Source organism: Lontra canadensis, unplaced genomic scaffold (genome assembly GCF_010015895.1).
Source record: "Lontra canadensis isolate GAN:19392208 unplaced genomic scaffold, GSC_riverotter_1.0 scaffold60, whole genome shotgun sequence".
NCBI lineage: Eukaryota > Metazoa > Chordata > Mammalia > Carnivora > Mustelidae > Lontra > Lontra canadensis.
The window spans coordinates 12,626,558-12,652,501 of NW_022631054.1; the positions used below are offsets into that span (position 1 = coordinate 12,626,558).

Consider the following 25,944-nt stretch of genomic DNA (forward strand, 5'->3'; position numbering starts at 1 on the left):
GGGTTTTTCTCTCTTTTCTCTGCTCAGTTCTTCTAAGTGGGGTGACTTACCTCCCGGGATGGCTACAGAAACTAAGCAAGATAACGCCTGGACATTTCTCTGCCAGCAGCTGTTGCTTAGTGCACGACGATGCTAACAAACCCAGAGGAGACACTGGAGCACTAAGGCAGAGCCATGAAAGATGACAGGGGCCTTGCCAGGTGGACCGGGGTGGAGAGGTGGGCTGGTAGAGGTGGGCTGCCTGAGCAAAGGCACAGAGGCCTGAGAGCCAGCTGGAGCTGCACCCAGAACTGGGTGGGGACACTTGGCCCAGGAAGACCCTGGAAATCACCTTTCAGCTGGCCAACCCGGAGGACTAAACTCATACCCTGGTTCCAAGTCCCCAGGGACTGGGAGGCTTTGGGCCAAAAGGCTTAGAATCTGCAGGCCTGTTTTAGCCCATTCCCCTCCAGGGAGAACAAGGGGTGTGAGGCCGAATGCAGGGATGAGTTGGGTCAGGTGGAAACATCCAATCAGTGGGGCACGCATACTGTCTCCCTAGCCACCAGGGAGTGTGGACCCCGCCTTTTGGGTAACTTTTGGGCGCCAATTTTGACCAAGGTGATAGGCTAGTTCAAATAGCTACTATGGGGTGAATTGTAATTCAATTGGCCACCTGCGTGTGACCTAGCATGACTGTGCAGCTTTCTCGGTGTGTTACAATCTCATTGGCCACCTGTGTGTGGCCAGGCCCAACCACATGGCCTTTGCTCTATAAAAGTCAGTCTGTAAGGCAGGGAGGGGTCGCCCTCTCTGTAAGAGGCGGCCCTGAACGGTTGGTTTGATTCTCGATGCTTGGCTCTAAATAAAGCTTTGCTTGACCTTCGCTTTGTATCAGTCTCTCTCCTTTGATCACGGACCTATCACTGGGGGACCTATCAGTTGCTGCAAAGGGAAGACTGTCAACAGAAAGGATGTCAGCGTCAACACAGAGGCTTTGATGCCTCAGGATGGCTCCTAGAGTGAGGAGCCCCTGACCCCACCTCCCTTCTCCCCAGAGAAGCTGCCAGCAGCACCTCTTCCACTGCCTTGGTCCTCAGACCTCCCTCCTGCTCCTCCTTGGGAACTTCCCCCGTCCCACCCCAGCCCTCACCAGTGTAGTTCTGAGGGTGACACGGGACAAAGCACAGGGAAGCCCTTTGCACGATGAACATGACAGCTGTGGCTGTGAGGCACCATTTTTCTTTGTTCCGACTCTGGTAAGTCCTGGGCACACAACGGATCCTCAAGAAAGGCTTAGTGCTGCTCTGGACAGAGTGGACCTTCGTTCCTGCTTGGGCGCGTGGCTGGCCTGGGCACAGGACACACCTACTAAGGCATTTTTTTGAAGCCGGTTTGTGTGATGGTTGCTGATGTCAGTCTTGAACCTGATGGGGAGACCCTACAGGACAGAGGCTGTTTCTCACTCATCTCTGGGTCCTGCCATGGAATAGGAGACTGGCAAATGTTGATGAACTTCATTCCCTCCCCTAAAAAAGAAAAGCAATGATCTCTCCTTCACCTTGTTTTGATCCAACGAGGGGCTAGATTTAGATGGTCCCGATGAGGGGCACCTTCTCCCCACGGGGCTACACTTGGCCCCTCTCCAGAAGGCCATCTCTCTCTCAGGTTTACAGGGGAAGAAAGGACCACCAGAAAGGCCACAGCTAGAATTTAAAACAGTTTTATTAAAACAAGCACATCGTGTAATAGCACTGTCGTGTTGTGTAAGTGTCCGTCTGACTTGTACAGACCCATGTTCTCTAGGCAGCTGGGCACTCAGCTTCCTGGAGGCCAGATGCGCCTTCAGGCTCTCTGGCTCCAGGCAGCTCTTGGCTCGGACCCAGGGCTGCCCGCGGTCTGGGCCCCCATCAGGCACGGAGCCCCTTCTAATTGCCCTGGACTGGTGCTGCCCTCCAGCAGACACAGCCTCTGAGTCACTAGTCACCTTAACAGCTTAAAACCAGTTAGAATAATAGGAAACAATGGAATAAAACCTTTCACATGCATGGTCATTCAAGGAAGAGCAAGCCATGACATGTTCTGGAAAATCCACCAGCTTGCAGTGGGAGTGTGAAGTCCCATAGTTGCTGGAAGTGCATGGTTAAAAAAACAAACATTTTTTTTTTTTTTTTAAAACGAATTAATACGGACTTCAGCAGCAATCCCAACAAGGAAGAGGATGATGAATGAGGGGACACTTTTCGGTCCCGGCAAAGATTCCGCGCTTCTCCTGCGCTGCAGACTGGAAGACTGATCTGGCCTTCTGAATGCAGAAGGCTCCCTGCCCTTTCCGGAATTGAGTGGATGGCTTTGCTCAGCCCAGGGGAGGACATCCGGAGGACAGAGGAAGGGGTGGGGTGTGGGGGGGTGACAGTGCAGAGAGAGGAACGAGCCTCTGTCAACCTCCACTTTTCAAAGGCTGGCTCCCCGAGGGCCACAGCCCCAGCCGCTGCCGCCACTGGCCGCGGCCCGGGAGAGCAGGCAGGATCCTGGATCTGCAGGCGGGTGAGCAGGTGGGCAGGAGCCCAGCGGAGAGATGTCCCTGCCGCGGGCGATTATGCAAAGTGACAAGTGATTGCTTTCCTTTTCAAAGACAACCCCTTTGGATGGAGCTTTTTCCTTGAGGACTCTGGGGAGACAGGGGGGGTTGGGTGGGAACCTCAGGGCCTTTGACAGGATGGAGCCACACAGCAGCTTCCTCGGCTTACTCTGCAGACTCTGGTCACTCCCGGGCAGGCCGTGGTTGGGGAAGCCGTGGCTGGGGCGGGTCAGAGTGAGGCTGGAGTTGGGCACGGGTCTGGGTCACCACTGCGGCCTGCCTGGGCCAAGGCCCTCCGGCGGGCCAGGCGTGACTTGCAGGGGGGGGAAAGCCTCACAGAGCAGAGGCCCTCAACCAAGGACTCAGACTCCTCTGCCAGCTCGTCTTCTTCACGCTGAGAAAGCTGGCGGTTGAGGGCGATGGCCTCGGCCGCGAAGAGTGTCAGGTCCATCGTGCTGCTATTTCTACAGGGGCGGGTAGCACAGAGCAGAGGGAAGCGGGGCTCAGCACCCTGGCTTGGCCAGCCCTCTCCTGGACCCTGGAGGCTTTTTCTGGGCTGCTCCCGCAGGGAAGTCGTTCTTGCCCAGGTTTGGAATCTGATTTCACTGAGGCTGGAATGGCTTTTAGCCTCATCTACAGTCCTTGGACTTAGGAGTTGGGACAAATGCCCCCTTCTATTCAGAGCACCCCCTCCGCACTCCCATGCTCTGCACCCAGCTCTCCCAAAGGGCCGGGCACATGAAGCGCCCACCCATGTACCCCCCTTTCCCATCAGGGCAGGGAGCTCCAGGAGCAAGGGCTGTGCCTTTGTGTTTGTATCCCTGGGGCCCAGCCCAGGGCAAGCATACAGCAGGCACTGCGGTCTGCCAAAAACATCTCATAAGGTGGATCTAGAGTCAGGTAGGGCTGCCCTGGGCAGCAGCACTCCGGCTCACCCCAGTGGCGACTACAGATATGTAAGACTTCCCAGCACCCCGTCATGAGGTGGCCCCCTGGCAGGGTTCCCACTGTGTGGTACCTCAGTCCTCTGGGAATAGGGCAGTGCTACCAGGAGTATGGTCTAGTGTTAAAAGGCACTAGAGTCAAACAGATACAGGTTCAAAGTCCAACTCCCGAAGGCAACTGTGCAGCCCTGAGGGAGAAACTTCAATCTCTCTATTCTTGGGTTTTCTCGTCCATAAAATGGGGTAATAGGAACACCTCTCTTTTAAATTGATCATAAAGAGTATGAATAGAAGCTCTGTAAAGCCCTTAGCACTGGATCTGGCACGTAGTATGCATTTACTATAGAGGAGCCATTACTATTACTGTCTAGGGGTGACGGGACAATTGGTCCAGCTGCCTCACAGCGACCCCTCCTGCCACGGACACCAACCCGCAGCAGCAGGAAGGAACCTTGGGGTGAATAACCTACAGATAAGGTCTTTGGGCTATAAATGGTGATTTCTAGTTAGATGCAAGCGGATATGGAAACAGTTTTCTTCTCCTGCAAACAGCACCTGAGGGGCCTTGAAGGAGCGGGAGGGGAGAGGAGGGGCCTCGCTAAGAAGGTAGGCTGGGGAGCCCTTTCAGGAGGACGACACCTGAGCCTAGAGTTAGGTTCCCTGTCCCCACCTCCACCCCAGTGTGGCTGAGAGTTTGAGGGAAAGTCAAAGCCAAAGAAAGAAGGGCATCAGGTGTGGTTGGAGCATTTACCTCTGGAGGACTTGCGGCGTGGGGAGTCCCCTTTCTGGAGCTTGCTAGAATGGGAAGGACAGATGTGGTGGTAAGCAATGCTCCCTTCTTTAGGAGCTGCCTGACCCACACCAGTGCAGAGTGGGTAGGCTACTAGAGATTCCTGGCCGAGCACAGACACTTGGCCAAGCTTGCCTGCAGGGTCAGACCCTCCAAGGAGAGAGCAAGAAAGGACAGTTTGAGCCCAGCTGACTCTGCCAGGAGACTCACTCCCTTTGCCTGGCAAAGTCTTCTTTATCCTTGAGACCCAGCTCGAGGGTCACTTCTGAGAAGCATTCATTCTCCCACCCCTGCCACCTCCCTACCCCTGTCCAAGCAGAGGTGGAATCTCATCCTTTTGTGCCCCCAGCACTTTTGATAATCTTTTGTTACACTATCCCATAATTTACTGCCTTGTCTCCCTCTCCCCATTAGAGTAAGAAGACAGGGATTGGGTCTTAATCATCCCAGTATTGCCAGAGTCTGGCATGGGGTAGGTGCTCAGTAAAGTTAGCAGCTCTTGGGTGGCTAGCAATCAGCCACTCAGAGGTTTCTAGATTGGGTCTCCCACTGTAACATGGGGCTGGCAATGTTTGCTTCCTTCCACTGAAAGGGCCACTGAGGCTGGCTAGGGCCTGGCAGACCAATGACACAGGCCCCAAATGCCAATACCAGGCTGCTTCCAAGCCTGTGTGCCTCTGCCAATGGTAGGATGCATGTGCCAAATCCCCCAGAGGCCTCTGTTCATTCCTGAGCAGCATGGGTCAGTTAGAAGCCTAGTCCTAAGACAAGGTTAACGCCAAGTCTCTGACCCATAAGGGGATCCTTCAGGGGCTACGTCAATGGCCAGTTCACTCTACATGGGCAGGAACTGAAGCTGGTCTCCCTCCAGCTGAGGTCAGCCCCCTGGGCTGCTGTCTAGTACTTGCTACTCTAAAAGCTTCCTCCCCGCCACGCTACAGGCCTGGGGAGGTGGACTGCCGCCCCTCCCCGGGTTACTCACCCCCTGCACCCAAGGGTGCTGCAGAACTTGGGCAGCACTCAGTCTCTGCTTTGCATCTCGAACCAGGAGCTTAGAGATGAGGTCTTTGGCCTCGCTGGAGATGTGTGCCCAGTCCTTGTCAGGAAACTCATACTTGCCTTCCTGGATGCTCTCAAACAGCTTGTTCTAGGTAAAGAAGATTCCTCCTGAAGCCACACTACCACGAAATAAGCAGAATGTACCTGCCATTGATTTGGTCACCCTGGGTCCCCTTGGTTTCAGCTGGAGCTGTAGCTCATGGCTCGGGGATGCCAGAGGCCAGGACCCTCCCCAGCTCCCCACTCCCTGCTCAGTCATCAGACCACACAGAATGCCCGTCGGGCAGGGATGGCTATGCTACTTGGAGGGTGGGTGACTCGTGGCAAATGCCAACTAGGGAACACAGCCCCAGTTCCTCAGCCCTTCACACGGGGGCCCCACAAATGGGCCCCTGGCATCCTGTAAGGTTTCAGCTGCCCCTACCGCCAACCTTACACTTCTACTCCTCTTCCTTGTACCCATGCAGCTGTCTCACACCTCCTTGTCTTGGCTGGTGTGGCCACCCCTGCTTGGATTTCTTGGGCAAGACTCAAATTTGCAGGTTCCGCTCTAACAACTCTCCCCTAAACTCCCAGCTAAGCCTGTCTCTCTCTCAGCCTGTCGTCAGCCTTTGGACAGAAGGGGGAAGGGGCATTAGGGACCCTCTTCTGGAGCAGAACAGCCTCATCCGTCTTGTTGGGCATCCCCCCAAGCACCACTGACCACTCCTGCCCCCCAACTCCCGCCAACGCCGGCAGGCCCTGTGCAGCGGGTCCCCAAGCTGCACTCACCTGGCACACCCTGCAGACCTCTCCCCGGTCCCAGCCACAATCGGTCCCACAGTGACCTACGAAGGGCGGGTAGCCGCTCAGCATGATGTAGAGGACCACGCCCAGGCTCCACAGGTCACAGCGCTTGTCGTAAAAAGTGGCCTCATCCCTGAAGACCTCCACCACCTCCGGGGCCATGTACTCTGCAGAACCACACTGTGGGGGCCAAGGTTGGGAGGGGAAATGGCAGAGAAGGGAGAGGCTTAGTCACAGGGAGAGGAGATGGCTAAGAGCAGAATGTGATGATGGCATTTGAGCAGCATGGGGCCGCAGAGCAAGGAGTTGCCAGGAAAGCCAGCCATAGGGTTCGCCTGATACCACCAATGCACTTCGAGAAGCTGGGCTAACTGAGTGTTTGTAAACGGAGTCCTAGCGTTCCCCACGGTCCACATGACCAGTTCCAGGTCACCTTCCTATCTTTCCAGGTCCTTCTCCAGTAGGCTCCAGGTCAAGGAGCTGCAGGAATCTCTGCTTCAGCTCTCTGCATTCACTTCATGTACAGGGGGGCTTCAACGGACCAGGGGCACGGCTCTGGGAAGGGCTCTGTGGACATCTGATCCCAAAAGCAAGGAGTTCTTTTTTTCTTTTTTTTCTTTTTTTAAATCGTAAGTAGGCTCCATGCCCGGCACGGGGCTTGAATTCACAACCCTGAGATTAAGATCCGGGCTGAGATCAAGAGTTGGATGCTTAACTGACTGAGCAACCCAGGTGCCCCCAAAAGAGAAGGAGTTCTTAAAAGTGAAGTCCTGCCAAGCTTCTCTGCCAACTTGGAGGTTTAAGGAGGTAAAAGAGGTATAAGGATTCAGAATTAAGAGTCCGTCCAACCTGGGAGAGCTCTTAGAACAAATCCAATCTCCCTGCTTCTCCCATTTATAGATGGGAAAACCAAGGATGAGGAGGGGGCAGGGGATCTGGTTCCAGCACACCAGTGATAAACCCAGTACATTCAGGACTTTTTCCTTCCATCCTTGCATAGAAGATGCTGATAAAAACAAAACAAATTCTTTTTGCTCCCATCTTCCTTATTGCAGGCTTGCCAAGAGATACCTCCCTGGCCCCCAACATACACAACTAATTAGATGGGAAGACAGGAAGTGGAGAAAGGACATTTTCCGTGTTATTGGCAATTAGAGTTAATGACTTTGAGAACAAGGTACCTCAGTGTAGTAGAAGCTAATACAGAAACATTTCTAATAATGTCAATTAGAGTAAGACATGAGCATACTGAAATGCATGTTTTAAAAAAGGTTATTAGGAAAATTCACTTATGAAGCATGCAAATGTCAAAAGATTCATAATAATTATAGTACATCGGGTATGTGCAAGAGCTGTCTTAGGAAGAACAGCTCCCAGCTGCACATCTGGGCATGAAATATGAAGTGAAGGAAGCAACAGGATAACTTAGGCAAGTGATCCTACACGTAGAGAGCTGAGACCTCTCAGTTCTGGCCACAGAGAGACCATACTCCCCCTCTCTATCACAGGGTCATGCGTTGAGACACCGCCAGGGAGGGCGGGACTCAGAGCTGTCGCGTGCTCACGTGCAAAGGGCTGGCCTGGGATATTGTCTGTCTTTACCTGGGTCAGGAGTCAGGGCTCAGCCTGTGCCACAGATACAATTTGTCTCATTACTGGCAGAGGACCTGCCCTGAACAAAAAGCTCTCATGTCAGTTTCATTAGCAACTAAGCACTGACGGGGAGGGGGTGGCTCACAAAGCAGGGGCCAGATGACAACTCAGGCAGAAACCCTTGGTTTTCCTTCCTTAGATCTCTGTTCTGGACTCCAGCCTTGGGTTGGGGGTACTCCAAGGGCACAGAAGCCCTGAAGGAGGTGGTATGGGGAGCTCAGCCATACATACTGGAGTGGTCAGCTCTGGTGTGGTTATGGGGGTACAGGAGTTGTTCAATTTCACCCCGCTGCCCAAGTCAAAGTCACAGATTTTCACTGGAGACACCTGAAAAGGACAGCAAAAAGCAAAGGTTACAAATATAAGAAACCCAAGGGCAAGAGGAGACCAATGTGAGTGTGACACAGTCACTCACCATCCCTCACTCCTTCCCCTCTCACTCAATAGCTCTTGCTCACGCGTGTGTGCACACGCACGCGCGCACACACACACACACACACACACACACACACACACACACACTCTCTCGCACGCTTTCATTCTATGGCTGCCATGCCAAAGCCCAGCTTTATCTGCCATGTCATGTTTACTCTCCTTGGGTTAACTAGAAATCACCTGAGGATTTATCCTAAGGTGTCCTCTGCCCGACATTCTTTCCTCACTTCCTAAGAGAAAATGTGCATGCTACATGGTGTCAGACCGCTGTGCACTTAGTAAAATGAGCAGCAAACCTATGGAACTTCTGCCCACAAATGACAAATGACGGTGTAGGCTGCAGAATCAGAGAAGTATGTATGTATTCCTGAAAGACTCCTGGTGGCCCATTCAGTGGGGGGCACCACCTCAGGTGGCTTGGAGTGACCAACTCATCTTTGCTTGCTTGGGACTTTGTTGGTTGCAGCCCTGAAAGCGGAGTATCCTGGGAAACCCCTTGAGCCCCAGCAACCTGGGAGGGCTAGTCACCCAAACCGGATGTTGCCCCTGAAACCACAGACAGCACGAGTCATCTCTGGAGCCGAGTGGGAGGGTACCTCGCGTGCCTGCCAGGGAACAGCCTGCGTGGTGGAAGAAGCACAGTGAGCCCCTCAAACATGCTGGTTGTGGGAGTGCCAGCTTAACCACCGCCCTGCTGGGGAAGCCGACCATCTTTCTTTTCCTTCCTTCCTTTCTTCCCCTCTCCCTTCCTCCTCCTTTTCTCTCTTATACCCTTCTTTTTCACTTAGTCTCTTTTTTTTATTGTGATAAAACATATATAACGTAAAATAATCCACTTTAGTCATTTTTGAATGTATGAATTCTGTGGCACTAATTACAACCATCCCCAGTATCTGTTTCTAAAACTTTTCCGTCATCCCAAAAGGAAGCCATGAGGTAGAAACTCCCCATTCTCCCCTCTCCCCAGTAACATTTCATCTATTTGCCATTTGTAAGAATTTGGCCATTTCAGATGTTTCATTAAGTGGAATCACGCAGTATCTGGCTTTTTGTGTCTGGCTTATTTCACTGAGCATACTGTTCTCAAGTTTCGTCCATGGTGTAGCATGGATCAGAACTTCCAACTGTTGTGTGGCTGAACAATATTTCATTGTACGGGGGGACCACATTTTGTTTATCCATTTACCTGCTGATGGGCACTTAGGTTGTTTCTAGCTTCGGCTGTTGTGAATAGTGCTTCCATGAACACTGATGTTCAAGTTCAAGCCTCTGTTTTCAATTATTTTGGGTATATACATAGGTGTGGAACTGCTGAGTGGTGTGGTAATCCTGTTTAGCTCGGCGAGGAGCTGCCACACTGCTCCACCGTGGCCACATCATTTCCAGTCCCCACCGGCAGTGGACTCCAATTTCTCCACAGCCTCATCAGCATTTGCTCTTCTCTAGTTTTTTCTTCTTTTTATAATTCTAACCATCCTAGCAGTTGTGAGGTGGTGTCTAATGATTTTTTTTAAAGATTTTATTTATTTATTTGAGAGAGACAGAGAGAGAAAGAGAGAGAGCATGAGCGGGGGGAGGGACAGAGGGAGAAGCAGACTCCCGGCTGAGCAGGGAGCCCAATGTTAAGACTTAATCCCAGGACCCTGGGATCATGACTTGAGCCAAAAGGCAGATGCTTAACCGACTCAGCCACCCACATGCCCCTAATGGTGGTTTTGAACAACAATTTCCCTAATGACCAAGGATGTTGAGCATCTTTTCATATGCTATTGGTCATTCGTATACTTTTTGGGGGGAAATGTCTATTCAAGTTCTTTGCCCATTTTTATTTTTTTTAAAAGATTTTATTTATTTATTTGAAAGAAAGAGACACAGCAACAGAAGGAACACAAGCAGGGGGAGTGGGAGAGAGAGAAGCAGGCTTCCCGCTGAGTAGGGAGCCCGATGTGTGGCTTGATCCCAGGACGCCAACGTGCAGCTTGATCCTAGGACCCCGAAGTGGGGCTCAATCCCAGGACCCTGGGATCATGACATGACATGAGCCGCTTAACGACTGAGGCACCCAGGCACCCATTTTGCCCATTTTTAAAACTGGGTTATCTTTTTGATGTTGAGTTTTAGAAGTTCTTTATATTTTGGATATTAAACCTCTATCAGATATATGCTTTGCAAATACTTTCTCCCATTCTGTGGCTTATCTTTTCATTTCCTGGATAATGTCTTTTGATGCTTGGTTGCTCTTAGTTTTAGTTTTTCAACCACAGAAAAGGGGCAGTAAACCTGAGCCAATAAGATCAAATGAAAGGACAAAAGCCATAAAAGCATCTTGTGAACTGGAGGCAAGAGAGAAGATCAGAGCGTCTGCAGGGTGCTGGCATCAGACTACGTTAGTTTTAATCTGTACCCCATTACTTACCAGCTGAGGGCCTTTGGGCAGGCTTCATAATCTACCTGAGCTTCACTTCTGTCATCCATACAATGAGAACAGTAATAGGACCTACCTCATGAGATTTTATAAATACTTGATAAAATAAGTCTAAGTGCCTGGCACAATACAATGTAAGCACTCAAGAAATGTTAACTATAATTATTATTAATAATCATAACGATAATGGTGACAAATTATAAAGTCTTATGCCAGAGCCACTGACAGGAAGTCACAAGATCTTATTTGAGCTAATGAATTACTACTCCCCACAAAAGAGCTGTAAGGAGCAGCTGACACATTCACTTGCAGGCGTTTCTATTTATGGGCTGTCCCTTAATTCAGACCGACAGGGTGTGTTCATACACACGCGCCCGTGTACATACACACACAGCCAGCAGACCCAGCAGGGCCTCAAACCCTCCAAACAAACAGAGAGCTTGTCAAATTCTTACATGCTTATGGAAGTACAGACACTTCCATTTAGTAGGAGGCTAAGGTAAAGTTTACAATAGGTTGCATCTATTTAACACCCAGTATCCATGTTTGCTTTTTAATGGGCACCTTTGGAAATAAAAATGGAAACAAGAAACCCTTTCCAGGAACTTGCTTCCTAATTATTATGTCAAGTGCTAGGTACCAGCTGGCATATATACCATAGCATAAACATCTTTTTTAGGCAAAGATGCACTTCACAGAAGACTGAGTTGTTGTCTATGACTCACACCAACTGCTCAACAGACAGGTGCACTGGGCTAGAAAACATTCATTTTGTGCAGTCCTCATGTATTTTACAAACTCTTAGGTATAAGCCAATCACACTGTTGATAAAGAGCAAAGAAGAGACAGGGATTAACCCGATTTGGAATGCGGAAACACTACACGTTTGGTCTGACATTCTCACGTGTCCATAATAATCGGGGCAGGCTGGTACCTGCAGCTGGGAGAGCTGCTAACGACCTAACTGAAAGTAGACGTGGCTTCCCCACCTCGGTGTGAACTGTGTACCCCAACAAGTCAGCCTTAAGTACCTTTTCTGGAGACTCACACAATATATTTTCTGGCTTCAGATCGCGGTGAGCGATGCCTGAAATGACAGAGAGCAAAGAAATGGTTAACATACGCACATAATTATCAAACATTCCACACACAATTAATTTTTTCCAAATGCTGTTGTTCGCAGATTAATTCCCAATTATGGTACATTAAAAAATCAACGAGCTGCAGGAGGCAGAAGTAACCAGAGACGAACCAAAAGCACAGTTGATTCTGCAAGTTCTTTTGAAGCCGAAGCTTTACAAGTCAGGCAGGAATAAGAAGAGGGCTAAATGAATCCCAGCTAGTTGGCCTCTTAGCACTGCAGTGACAACCAAGAATAAGAAGCCTAATATGAAACAGAGCCAAGAGCCCTGCCAAAGGCCATGCTTGGAACTGCAGTGCAGAAATAATCAGTGCCTTGTTTAAGAGCATCTCAGGGGGTTGAAGCTGCTCTACCTCGTTTCTTCTTGTGTGGCCGACTTAGAAAAAAAAGGATTCCCTAGGTGGGACTCCCTGCATGTTCAGAGGACCAAGCGTTAGTTAAAAATCTTCCAAAGCTTGTCCGATCCCCTCCGCACCTGCTCTGCATTTCCAAGACAGTCCTGTCGGAAGCACAGCAAGGAATGCTTTGGCTCCAGGGTGCTGTTCTTAAGAGACACCTCCCTCTCCTGCCTTCTGACCAGACCTCCCAAAGGAGCCTGCAGACGGCAGCCTACTCCATGAGGGGTTAAAAGCTGGTAACCTGGCCAAGAAGGCCCCTGGGGGCGGGGAACCACCTTCTGACCAAAGACAGGGACAGAGAACCAACTCATAAAGTGTGGTGGACACTGGCACTCCATCCCTCTTGCCTCCTGCAGAATGCACAGTGCAGCGACAGAGGGGCCGGAAGGTTGAGCAAGAACCAAACAGCTAGTGCTCAGAAGTCCTACAAAGTAGCAGAATTTTCATGGAGTCACAGGGAAAAGCAGAACCTGCTTTCCTAAAACTCCCTCGATGACCAACTTCTCAGGCCTCCCTCCGATTCCCCGCCAGGAGGCACTTCGCCAGGGAGGGAAAACCCGAGCTCCAGCAGGCTAAGTAACTTCATCAGTCACCTAATTGAGTAAGAACCCAGAGCAACTCAGTCCAGGCTGTACAAATTGAGTCGGGCTGCAGCCTGCTGCACTAAAAGTGAAAGATATTTTCCATTACAGCAAGTGCTCCCACAGAAGGATCATGAGCCACACATGGAGCCTTGCTCTCCAAATAGGTGCTGATGGCCCAGTTGTCCCCCAGCCTGAGAACTGAGCGCCATGCTGGGATAATGGGCCTGCCTCTGCGAGCACACCGGCCATCGAGCTGCTCTGCTTCATTTCCCAGAGGTTAAGCTGCAGCGTGTCCAGTATTTAAAAGTGTGGAACTTGTTTCCAGGCTGACCCATTCCTGCCCAATCCATCTTCCCAGTGTGAAGTTATTTAGAAAACAGCGAAGTTCAGCTAGAAATTGTTTTTCATCCCAACATCAAGTCACAGAGGCACCTGGTTGGCTAGATGCTGGCAAGCACTTCAGAACTCCTAACACACACACCAGCTCTGTTCCCTTTAGTCTGCCTTCTACAAAATAAATAAATAAAAAATAAAACTGCCTCTGCCCCCCTCTAAGGTATGGGTCTTGCTAAAAGTGTGACCCAGTTTTGCAATCTGCAGAGGCAGCTCAGGGAACAGTTGTAAATCTTTGTCAAGCAGGTGTTACCTACATGCATCCTGGCTTTCAGAAACAGAACTAGTGCTATTCATCATGCTGGGGAAAGTACAGACACCCCTTCTAGGAACTTTCGTCCCATGTGCAAGTCAGGCGCCCAGCACGGCCACTGTCAGCGTGCAGGTGTCCCTTCAGCAGCAGGAGGAAACAACGTAGGACCAGCGAGGCTGAGCTCCCCACACACATGCCCCCCTCCCCCAGCGTGCATTGCGCTGCTGGCCCAAGGCAAGATTTGCGCCCACCATGCCTGCAAGTGGTCTGGAGCGCTCACAACCTATGCGGCCGGCCAATATCCATAATGCGGAAGGGAGCAGAGCTAAGTCACCAACTATTCAATCCACCCCCACCCCTCACCAGACAGAAGGCTTTATTTTAAGAGTATTAATACTAGGAATGAAAATGCTTCCTGTTTGGTGGGGGGATCAGGGCGGAGGAAGGAAGGAACACTCCTGCAGAGCTTTTATGTGCCGGGCCCTGTGCCCCAACTGTGTTATACACACACGATTCATCCAGAGGCCTACACGGCTCCACAAGCGAGTGAGGACAGTGCTGCACATGAACCAGAGCAGCACTAACTACCACTGATGACATAATTCTCTCTCTTTTCACCCTAACTCTGGGGGTAGACATTACTACCGAGAGAACACACAGCTGATGAAAAGGTAACGCCAGAATTCATTTTTCCATGGCACTGCTGTAAGGCACGTTTTAAAAAGGTAACCATCAGATATATTTTTGGAAAGACAAAAACAATTTGTAAAAAGATTTAATTCACTATAAAAATTCTTAATCGGTCCTAGATAAGGGCCTTGTAAACTGAGCGTAAATCGGACAACAGCAGCCTGCAATCTACCATCATGATGTTCAACAGACACCTCAAACTTAACCACGTTAGTAGAAAAATGCATTTTTCCATTTATCGTGAACAAGATACAAAACTAGATATATACTATCATGCTGATTTTGAAAGAGAAAGATATAGGCGACATATTTTAAAAGACTAGAAAGGGGGCACCATGGTGGCTCAGTTGGTTAAGTGTCTGACTCTTGATCTCAGCTCAGGTCTTGATCAGAGGTCCTGAGTTAAAAAACAAAAACAAAAACAAAAACAAAAACACCAAAAACCTAGAAAAAGTAACACCCAAATATTTACACCAGAATAGAATTATGATGAGGCTTGCATCCTCCTAGGACAGGAGAAGGAGATCACCCATACTCACACACCCACTCATCTTATTCATCATGAAATGTACTCTTTTTCCCCCTTGCTCTTTCTCCCCTGTCCCTGCCCTTCTTAAGACTGCCACATCTGCCCACCATCCACATGGGAAGCCCAGGGCCATCCTGGCTTGCTTGCTCACCCTCATGGGTGGGGCTGCCAGGTACACCAGCTCCTGGCCTGGCTCTCTGCCTGGCCTGCCCCTCTCCATCAGTCCCCTGAGGCTGGCTGTTCCAACCCAATCACCAAGATAAAGGCTTGGTTCACCTTTGGTGTGCAGGAAGTCAAGGGCAGCGGCCACATCCCGCACCACTCGGCTGGCTTCTCGCTCATTGAAGTGCTTCTGCTTCTGGATATGGGCCAGGATGGAGCCTGGGGAGCAGAGGAGACACACAGGTATGGTCTTTTCAGGCCTTAGGAAGCATAACTTCTCAGAGGTCAAGTCTGCTCAAGTTTGGGGTGGGGATGGAGCCTTATTCATTCAGCACCAGGTGTAGTACCTGGCACAAATGAGGTGCCAGCACAAAACTGGAATGAACATGGGGCACCTGGGTGGCTCAGTTGGTTAAGTGTCTGCCTTCAGCTCAGGTCATGATCAGCTCAGGTCCCGGGATCCAGTACCACATTGGGCTTCTCCCTCAGCAGGGAGACTGCTTCTCCCTTCCTCTCTGCCTGCCACTCCCCTTGCTTGTGTTCTCTCTCTCTCACTATCTCTCAACATCAAATAAGTAAATAAAATATAAAAAAAAAAAACTGGACTGAACAGAACTGGACTGTCATCTTCTGTACCTACCCACGATGAGAAAAGGAGAAGGGAGAAAAAACAACTCTATGCACGACCAAAAATATTAGTGTCATTGAGGCAGATTTGGCTTTTGAAGTAAGAAAGAATTAAAGTGAATCCACATAAGGTTTGGGCAGGGGCCTCACCACAGGAACACTTCCTCTTTTGGCTCTGATCTCAAATCCAAACAAGAGCTCAAGCCTTCAAACAGAGGTGCCACGCCTTCAACAAATATGTAAAGGTCTAGGAAAGTCTAGAAAAAGGGGGAAAAGTGCTTTCCCTCTGACTTTCCTATTTCTTATTAATAATAGTATTATTTTGTTAGCAACGGCTAACATTTATGGAGTAGTGACTATGTGCCAGACACTATGTAATAATCTTCAAATAGGTTATCTTAGCCTCACCACAACTGTACAAAATAGTTATACCGGTTCTATAGATGGGGAACCTGAAGTCAAGAATGGATCAGCAACTTGCTCAAGATGACACACCAATAAGTGGAGGCATCAGGACTTAAGGCCAGTGAGTCTGGCCTTGAACCTGTACAGACTACCCCTCAGCTGGACATGTGGTCTGGCTGCTGGGGGCACGGGCTGCACTAAGCCAACCACAGTCTCCTTACCTACTGCAGTGGCTCTGGCCTCAGCAGGACTGCACTCTAAGCAATACGTTTACAGACAACCCCCAGCATTTTAAATGTAACGTCTTGGTGGTGGTAGGGCAGGGGCATGAACTTATGGCACAGGCATGAGCACATGGCCTGGCTCCATGCGCTCTTTGCTCACAACTGGAAGTCAGTATTTCTGGGCTGAAGGGCTCACTTATGCATCTTTTTTTTTTTTTTTTAAGATTTTATTTATTTATTTGACACAGAGAGAGAGATCACAAGTAGGCAGAGAGGGAGAGAGAGAGAAACGAGGAAGCAGGCTCCCTGCTGAGCAGAAAGTCCGATGCGGTGCTTGATCCCAGGACCCTGAGAATATGACCTGAGCCGAAGGCAGAGGCTTAACCCACTAAGCCACCAAGGGGCCCTCGTTTCTGCATCTTAAAAATGGCACAGGGGCACTTGCTCTCAGTCGGTTGAATGTCCGGCTCCTGATTTCGGCTCAGGTCATGATCTCAGGGTTATAAGATGGAGCTCTGTTTTCAGCTGGGAGTCTGCTTGAGTTTTTCTTTCTCCCTCTGCCCCTTCCCCGCGCGCTCTCTCTCTCAAATAAACAAATCTTTTTAAAAAATGGCACAAATTTACTTATTGCTGGTTTTTGGCATGGGGAAGGGATGACAGATCTTTCACTTGCCAGATTAAACAATGAAAGGATCCCAGCATGCTAGGGATCATTCCCAGATAACCAGCTCCTGGCTAGGTCTCACATTTGCTTTACTGTAGTGAGTCTCTTGCTTCCAAATTTATTAAAAGGGCAGATAGAGAGTAATATCCTATCTACTTCTAAGATAGCCTTCGGCATACCCAATAGTTTTAATAATATTAATAGCTGACACTTATTGAACCCTTAGTGCCCATGGGGCACTGTGCCAAGCATTTCATCTAAATGATCTCACTGAATCTTCAGAGCTATCGAAAAAGGTAGGTGCTGTCATGATCCCTATTTTATAGATGAGAACACTGTTTAGAAATGTTATATGACTTGCCCAAGGTCACACAACTAGAAAGGGATGGAGCTACACTTAAACCCAGCTTTGCTGGTTTCTAGAGCATGCTCCCTTAACCACCAAACCCTTTCATGTGGCCCTCCACTCAGCTCCGGATATCCTCTTTAACCTGCACCCTGCAAATCTATCCTTGGGCTGGGTGAGTGACGGTGAAGGCAAGGGCTGTTTAGCCCCTTCTCTGCGTCAGGAAAACAACTTCAGTACCCGTTCCAGTGGCCATGTGTGTGCGTGACAGCAGTAGTGGTGACAGTCAAGAGTGGCATCTTTCCATCCGAAGGACACAAATCCTCAGACCTCCTCTGTATCCTGGGTTTATGTCCTAAGCCATGGGACCCTCCTTTGCCCTGGTGAGCCTTTCTGGACCTCATAATGTATGCAAGAGCTTCTACCCCATAATTAATTTAAACAGTGAACAGGTCAAAACAATGGATTGATAAATTGATGACTAAATGTATCTATATGAGTCCTACTACAGGGAGAAGGCATTTATAGCATGCCCACACAGGTGACATTCTAGGTTCTGCAAAATGCTAATTATCATCTTTCCCTCCGGCCTCCCTTCTCCCAAATCAAGGGCAGTTTTAAGTCCTTCATCCTTTTTATTAGCTTGACTCATTTTAGAAGTCTCTGGGATTCATGATGGATGATCACCACCCTGAGTCTTAATCAGAAGTCCAAACACATACTCAACAGTAAGTACCTCCTTGCAATTTCTCAAAGACCAAGTAAAACCTTGTGTCATCTTCAAAGAACTCAATCAGCTCCAAAATGTTCCTTAAATAGGAAAAAATAGGAGGAAAGGGAAAAAAAGGGAAATGGTATTATATATTAAAGCCCACTTACAAATATACAATGAAAAAAATATACAATGCCCTGTAGCAGGGCAGAAATCAACCTGAAATCAGAATGCTTATTAAAGACCCATGTCTGAGAAGTAGCCAATGGTGTTAGCAAGACTCAGGTCACCTTATCTTTCCATAATGTTCAGTCTCTGGTGTTTTCACCAAGTCTGTGCTGTCAAACCCCAACCCTAAAACCCACTAGGTAGAGTTATAAAAAAGTCCCGGTCACATTAAACTGAATAAAATCTGCAGCCGACTGGAAGCAATTGCGGCTAATAACACTGAATAGTAGGTGTGTGTCCTGGAGGCAAGCAGCAAATAATTACTTGCCCTCCCTCTTGCCCATAAATCACGGGGCAGTATTTACATTGCCTGGAGAAAATGGAAACATCTGTCAAATAGACTTGGGGCCTAACGTGGGCACCGCTAGACCCTAACTGCTAAGCGCTGCTTAATGAAACGGCCGCGTTACTGGCCGCCGTAGCACTTGTGGCCTTCCCCGGTGAGCACTCTCTGTCTGCCTGAGCATTACCGTGCTCTGCCAACAAGGTCGTCTTGTAACTCAGGAGCGAAGCCACCGGCCTGGATATCGGAGGTGTTGGGGTTTTTTTTTTCTTTTAAAGAACGAAATAAACCAAGTAGAGGCTCTGATGCTCAACTCAGAAGCTGCAGGGCTGAAAATAAAAATCTGTCCCTCATAAAAAAATGCTGACCACTTTGGGAGACGCCAGGCTTTTACTAGTGTGAAGGCGTCCAAATAAGATGACTAAAATGGCCTGATTTGAAAGAAGATTGTGGAGGCAGCGCCTGGAGTTAAATCAACAGCAGCCCCCATCCTCCAAGCTTAATGACAAAGCCATCAATACCTGGCCGCTGGCTCCCCGCTGACCCTGCTGTGCAGGGAGGCAGAGGGGGAAGCAGAGTCTTAGAGGTGACCCTGATTTAAAGCCACCGCGGGAGAACCACTCATTTGGAGCTGGTGGTGAGGCGGCTGAGGCGGGGCGGGAGGCCACCTTGGCCTAGTGGGCCTGCAGAGTACTGGAGCGGGCTTCCGGAGCCTGAGTGGCGGCCGCACATCCACTAACGTGCTGGGTGCAGGACACAGCAAGTACCCGTGCTAGCTCACACTGTCCTCATCTAGTCACAAAAGCTGGGCCCGAACAGTGTGTACTGGGTAACCCTCAGTCAGCCTTGTTCCCAAGGGCACTTGAAGGAGGGAACCCCATCTTCTCCCAGCCCCTCATTCAGAGGGCTCACTCTTCCAATTTGCCTGGGTTGTTATTCAAAATACTTCAGCCTGAACAGAAGCAAAGGCTGCAGCTGCATCTCCTCTCCCCACTCTCTTAAACATGGAAAGACAGAAGGAATCCCCTACGGTTGTGGCCAAGGCACGTGAGCTAAATGCTGGGGTCGGAGGTGGTGAGAAATGACCTCTTCTGCAGCTAAGCATCCCCCCAAGAGAAGCAGCAAGTAACCCAAGACTGTACTCACTTGTTTCCTTGACACTGATAGAGCGTCTCTACCTCTCGAAATACCCGACTCCGGCTGTGCCCTGCTTGTTTTTCGATGATCTGTGGAAAGAATAAAATCTGTTATACCCACCTGACCTTGAAACACCTCTCAGCAGGAGCCCTCTGGGCAAATGCAAGGCCCAATTCAGCCCACGTCTGGTTTCAAGCACAAATGTGGAATAGACCTTGGTGACACCGGCGCTGTGACTCCGCCAGCAGCACAGGAGACCAACCCGAGGCTGTCCAGCCTGGCTGAGGCCTATTTTGACTCTGGCTAAGCAAATGCTGTGGAAGTCTATGGGGACACCGAGGCAGCCAGCAAGAAGACACAGAACTACCTCTACCTGGCTCCCACCTCAAGGGCATTTCTTCCTGTTGTAAGGGTGAGATTTACAACCCCCACCGAAGGATCTTCCAGGGCTGGAGGAAGAGCAGTGGGGCTGGAGGAGGCAGCAGAGAGGAACTAGAGCTCCAGGACCCGGCTCAGACCCCACCCCAGCAGCTCTGCAGAGAACGCGCCCTTTGGCAGGCACTGTACTAAGTAACTCAGATACACAGTCTCAGTTCTTACAACATAATCCCGAAAGACAGGAAGAGGTCAAACATTTTGCCCACAGCTTGATAAGTGGTGACAGGGCTGGCATCCAAGCCCAGCGCTGCCTTCAAAGCCCTTGCTATCCTACCTCTATCTATGTTCCACCCAGCTTCTTTCAGACAACCTAGAGACATTGTCTCCCATCTATATACCTGGAGATGCTTGGCAAGCAGGAACTGAAGGCATGTGTGAGCCAACAGATGAGCAGGTGGTTTAAGCAAGGACTGGCTAACTCTGTACATCTCCACGGACCCATTAACAGCCCCAGACCATTGCGAGTAGAGTCTGGCGGCAAGTGTTCTGCAGAGCTGGCTCTGCCTTATGGCCCCACGTACGGAGTGGGCGGCACAGATGATAACACCCTTCTCCTTTGTTCCCAGACTGCTGTGTAGAATACTTCAAACCACTCCCATGTGTTGCAGCATAAACGCCCACGACCAGGTGTAATTTTCTAAACAATTCCATGTCTGGGAGTAAAACCACAGTGGGCCCACATTCTAAGCAGTCAGAGAAGTGTAGAGCTGGGGCACAGAAGATCTCTAACTTCATTTACCTAGCATTTCAGATCAAAGTCAGGAAGAACCTTCTAGCAGGTAAGCTCTTCAACAATGGCATTATTTTCTCTGCATAAGTAATGGACTCCTGCTATCAGAGGTCGGGGAGCAGAACATGGACAATTATTTGAGGAGATTTGGAAGAAATTCAGGACCATCCTGAAGTTCCACTTCAACCCTGAGACTCTAGGATTCATCATTTGGATGCCTATAGGGAAGCCCTAATAAAATCAAATATTGTGAGGGCATGCTGGGTGAAGTAGCCCGTTTTTAGGGAGCTTCCAAAGGACAGTAGAGATATGAGATGTGGGCTGCTCAAATCAAAGAATTACAAAGCCAGGGTTTGTGTTTGCACCAAAAATGCCCAGGGGCACAGAGGGCCAGGTTTTCCTCTTATGATCCAAACCTGAAGAAATAGGTCTGGACAGGGGCTGCCTGGGTGGCTCAGTCATTGGGCGTCTGCCTTTGGCTTGGGTCGTGATCCAGGGATCCTGGGATCGAGCCCCACATCGGGCTCCCTGCTCAGCGGAGAGCCTGCTTCTCCCTCTCCCACGCCCCCTGCTTGGGTTCCCTCTCTCTCTGTCAAATAAATACATAAGATATTAAAAAAAAAAAAGAAATAGGTCTGGACAGATGTATAAATGTCCCCAAACCTTTGAAAATCAACTGATATTTGTAGCTTATTACTACACTTAAGCATATTTTAAAAAAATTACTTGTAATTTATACTCAAGTTTCCAAAAAGGAATTGAGGTAGTACTGTTTGTTACCATATGAAGCAAAACTCCAGCAAAAAAGGGAATGTGACTTAGCAGAAGTATTCTCCTTTATTAATCCATAGCTGGGACTATGACCAGTTGGTTAAAAGAAGAAACACTTCTTTCAGGAGCCACTTTGGCTGGGCTTGCCTGTATGAGGCAGTGCTTAGACCTGAGGGCTCAGGTAGATATGAAATACATTTGACTTGCTTCCTTGGATTTAATGAGACCTTGTTTCTAGATCAGTGATTCCCAAACTTTGGTGGGTGTAAGAATCACTGGCGAACGAGGTAAAAACACAAAGACCCAGGCTCTACCCTCTATCAAGAAAACTGGGTCTCTGTGCTATTAGCCCTCTAGATGATTCTGATCCATGCTGAATGTAAAGCGGCCCCACATCAGGGCTTCTCCAGCTTCAGCAAGCGTCAGAACCACTTGGAGATCTGGCTAAAATCATATTGCTGGGCCCATCTCTGGTTTCTGACTCAGTATGTCTGGGATAGGGCCAGATAATTCATACTTCTGACAAGTTCCCAGGCAATGCTGACGCTTCTGGTGCAGGAACCACACTTTGAGAACCAGTGCTCCAGATCCATCTCTTCCTCCGTGTGGAGCTGGCAAACAGAAGCACAGACGGGGAGAGTGAGCCACTTCGAGGTCATGCCACAAGGAGCCACCTCTCCTGCTCCAGAGCTGATGCTCAGCCCTCATTATGATACTGTACATCACTTTACAGCATTGTGCAACTGGTAGTGTTTCCACTTCTACCAGTTCATTTTTATTTTCATCTCCATAACCACTCCCCTGAAATAGGAAAGCTGGGTATTGTTATCCTCATTTTAGAGATGTGGGAACTGAGGCTTAAGGAGATTCAGCAACTTGCCCAAAGTCAGGTAGTAGTTTGGTAAAACAGAGATATGGGTCTGCCTTCTCATTCCAAATCTGGTTGTCTACTCCCTGAAGTTTACTCCATTTTTCAGAATAAGACATAGCAGCTTACTATCAGCCAGGTATGGTTCTAAGCACTTTACATATATTCTATCCCTACGTCAATGCTCTAAAGCTTCTATAATTACACCCATTTTACAGGGAAGGAAACTGAAGGACAGAAGTGTTAAGTAACTTGCCCAATGTTACACAGCAAGTAAAAAGAGAAACAAAGAGTTGAATCCAGTGAGTCCAGCTTCGGAGTCCTCATTTTTACTGAGTTGCCATATTGCATACTATGAAGCGTATCTGGCTTAGGCCAGCTAGGAGTGACTGCGTGCGAAGTTAAGTCTGGCATCCAGAGGAGACACTCACTTTGACCGCATACTCTTTGCCATTCTGCAGGCTCACAGCACCTTGAACTTTGGCATAGGCTCCTTCTCCGAGCAATTCAGAGGTCAGCTTGTACGTATCTAGAGGTGAAATGGGTGACAGGAATAACAAGGTAAGTCATGCCTTTGCAAGCTCAGATGGAAAGAAGAGCTTCTGTCACTCAGCCTCCCTGGTGCAACAGCGAGGGCATACACAGTGACTCTGCAGCGCTCAGTGACAAGGAAGACCATTAACTCTTCCCGCCATCACAGGACTCCGTTTCTCAACAGCTAGACCACATCAAAGGCACCCTGTTCCTCATTTTAGAGATGAGGTCAGTGGAAGAGTTTTAATTTGGCCCACATGTCCTGAGCACCTACTATGTGCCACACAACATATTAAATTCATAATAGGGACAGAATGAGGAATAAAATATAGTTCCTGCCCTTTGACAGTCACAGTCAGGTAGGGAAGACAGACATGCAGACTAGTGACCCCAGAATAAACCAGGCAATAGTAAGTACTGTCATAAAAGGACAAGACACAGGACAAAAAAAAAAAAAAAAAAAAAAAAAAACCCCAAAAAACAGCAGAGGGAAGGAAAGGTTAAATCTGTGTAGGGAAACTAAGGGATCATCACAGAAGGAGTGTGATTTCAATGGACATCATGACTCATTTGTGGAGCACCTGCTCTGTGTCCAGCTGTGCTTGGCACTGGTGATACAAAGGGGAACGAAGCTGTTTCACTGTGTACTACACACAGAAGTGACTGGAGGTTTCTCATTTGTGGAGCACCTGCTCTGTGCCCAGCTGTGCTTGGCACTGGTGATACAAAGGGGAACGAAGCACTGTTTCACTGTGTACTACACACAGAAGTGACTGGAGGTTTCTGAGAAGTTTCCAGAAGTCAGTCACAGGAAATAGGAGACAGAAGTAGGATACAAACGGATGCCTTGAGGTTTTTAGGGTGCTGACTCAGGGTGGTTCTCACAGAGTAATAGGCTGGGGTGAAAGAACATTTAGGTGACCTGCCCAAGCTCACAAATGGCACAGACTCTTCGAGCCCCTTTCAAAGGAAGCCACAGCTCCATCATGGTCTCTGTCAAGCTGACCTCTTCCTCCCCTGACCTCCACTCTTCAGTTCTTCCCTCCTGAGGCAACCCAGCATTTAAACCCACAGGGTGAGCAAAACACTTTTAAACCATGAAATTAGATTTTATCACTCTTAGCGTGAAGGCCCATAATTGCACAAGCCACCCTCGAATAACAGGAAATACTCTCATGTTCACAGAAAGAGCAAGACCTGTTGATTTGGAAACTCCTCTGAAGATCTCGAGACTTTTGTCCATCCCTCCATCCCACCCCTTTACACATATATCTACTGTTTAAGTTAAAGACAAACAAAGAGACAAACCCTACTCTAATTACCTTCTTGGGTCCTGCAGCTGTTTATAAGCGTGCACACTGTTGTTTCTAAGTGTTTTAAATGACATGCGTCTCTGGCAATGGACACTTTGGTATTAGCCTTTTGTGCACCTCAGGATAGGTTGGTGGTTGGAAGCCCAATATCTCCGATTCATAAAGGGCTTGTTACTAGAACCACTGTACAAAACAACTGATTCACTAGTCTGTCTGCGATGTTGCAAAGAGGGACCATGAGGGGACGCTCTTTTAGGTCTCACAGTGAAAGAAACACCATAGGTGAAGGGGGTGCGTCACTCCTGGAGTAGCTACTGACGCTTTCAGTCCCTTGGAGAAGTGTATGATGAGTCACTTCATGCCATCGTATGCCCAGCGATGACAGGACCAGCGCTGAGCCGGTGCCTCCCACAGTGTTCAAAATCTTTGATGATCCAACATCGTATCCCCTGAACACAGCATGCACTCTTAAAGTGGAGTCAAACTCATACAGCACAAGTAGCTGTGATTTCTCGACGTCAAATCCTCTGTTTCTAGAAGATTTAACTTTCACTTGGAGCTGTGGCCTTGGTGTTCTCTCATCCTTTTACATGGTCGTTCTACCTCTCAGCAGCCCCTCCAGGAACAGTCAGGGCAAAGAGCACATCGGATGAGGGCTGAAATGCACCAAGCAATCTCACTCCATACAAGTCTGATGGATCAGTCTTTCTAACCCCCGAACAGGTGCTGAAACGATTCAGACCGCACCATCTGAGAGCTCTGTCATCCCACCTTTCACCCTCCTCACACAGATCAGCACAAGCTGACTCTCAGATACACACACTCAGAGCTAGACCTGTGGGCTACCTGGATGCTCCTCCCATGCTCGGGGAGCCACAGGCCCAGATCTGAGGAGTCGTGTGACCAACCTTCAAACTTCCCTGGTAAGGAGTCAGTGGCCCGGGCCTTCCGCTTCTTCTTTTTCCTCTTGTCACCCTCTGCAATGGGAAAGGGTTCACTGCTGCCCATCTCTGGGAGAAAAGAGATGTAAGGGAAATATCACTATACTGATCAAGGCATAAGTTCACCCAGAAGCAGGGGGACCCAGGAGCTTTACACTGATGGTTTTTAAATATCTGTGAGGACTATTGATTTGTTTGACCCAGGAGGCAAAACTAAAGGCAAAGCCATTATTGGAGATCATTAACTGTGGAAAGGAACTCAGATAGACAGGCTAGATTAAAAGAGGATAGCAGTGGGCGCCTGGGTGGCTCAGTGGGTTAAGCCGCTGCCTTCGGCTCAGGTCATGATCTCAGGGTCCTGGGATCGAGTCCCACATCGGGCTCTCTGCTCAGCAGGGAGCCTGCTTCTCTCTCTCTGCCTGCCTGCCTCTCTGTCTACTTGTGATCTCTCTCTGTCAAATAAATAAATAAAATCTTTAAAAAAAAAAAAAAAAAAAAAAAAAAAAAAAAAAAAAAAAAAAAAGAGGATAGCAGAGCCTGCTTTAACCAAGCTCATTAGCACGTGGATTTAGATCTGCCACCAGTCAAACTGTAGGTCCCAACAAAAACAATGAATCCACAAGCCGAATCCCACCTGTGACATCCTCCTGCCTCAGCGCCAGAAAGGCAAGGCCAAGGAAGCTAAGCAAGGGCGTGAGCTTGGGAGGGGCCCAAGCAAATGAAATCATATGCTCAGTGACATCCGAGAGGATGTACGCAGAGATTTACAGGCCTTCAGTGGAATTGCCCCTGGGGGTACAATAGGGCAGGGGACGGCTTTGAGGATGGCCCTAAATTACTTCATGTCTGGGAACACACACCTGAGTTCCTATGCAACTCTGAGCATCCTCTCCCCTTCCCCTTAGCTCCTTATTTGAGAGG

At 49.0% G+C, this 25,944-nt stretch overlaps 1 protein-coding gene across 6 annotated transcripts in view; it reads right to left on the reverse strand.

The window, feature by feature from the left end:
- Positions 1 to 1,686: 1,686 nt before the first annotated feature.
- MKNK1 (MAPK interacting serine/threonine kinase 1) overlaps positions 1,687 to 25,944 on the reverse strand; it is a 42,346-nt gene continuing 18,088 nt past the window's right edge. For 3 of the 6 annotated variants that reach the window (XM_032877682.1, XM_032877681.1, XM_032877680.1), the window contains 11 exons: positions 24,991 to 25,092; positions 22,667 to 22,764; positions 19,438 to 19,517; positions 17,805 to 17,878; positions 14,917 to 15,021; positions 11,684 to 11,739; positions 8,024 to 8,119; positions 6,125 to 6,319; positions 5,277 to 5,441; positions 4,256 to 4,299; positions 2,539 to 3,024 (listed from right to left, as the gene is read on the reverse strand). In XM_032877682.1, coding sequence (XP_032733573.1) covers positions 2,790 to 3,024; positions 4,256 to 4,299; positions 5,277 to 5,441; positions 6,125 to 6,319; positions 8,024 to 8,119; positions 11,684 to 11,739; positions 14,917 to 15,021; positions 17,805 to 17,878; positions 19,438 to 19,517; positions 22,667 to 22,764; positions 24,991 to 25,090 — 1,248 coding nt within the window. In that variant the 5' untranslated portion in view covers positions 25,091 to 25,092 and the 3' untranslated portion in view covers positions 2,539 to 2,789. Of the gene's footprint in view, positions 3,025 to 4,255; positions 4,300 to 5,276; positions 5,442 to 6,124; positions 6,320 to 8,023; positions 8,120 to 11,683; positions 11,740 to 14,916; positions 15,022 to 17,804; positions 17,879 to 19,437; positions 19,518 to 22,666; positions 22,765 to 24,990; positions 25,093 to 25,944 lie in introns of all 6 variants that reach the window. The other 3 variants (XM_032877683.1, XM_032877684.1, XM_032877685.1) reach the window with 3 other exon arrangements.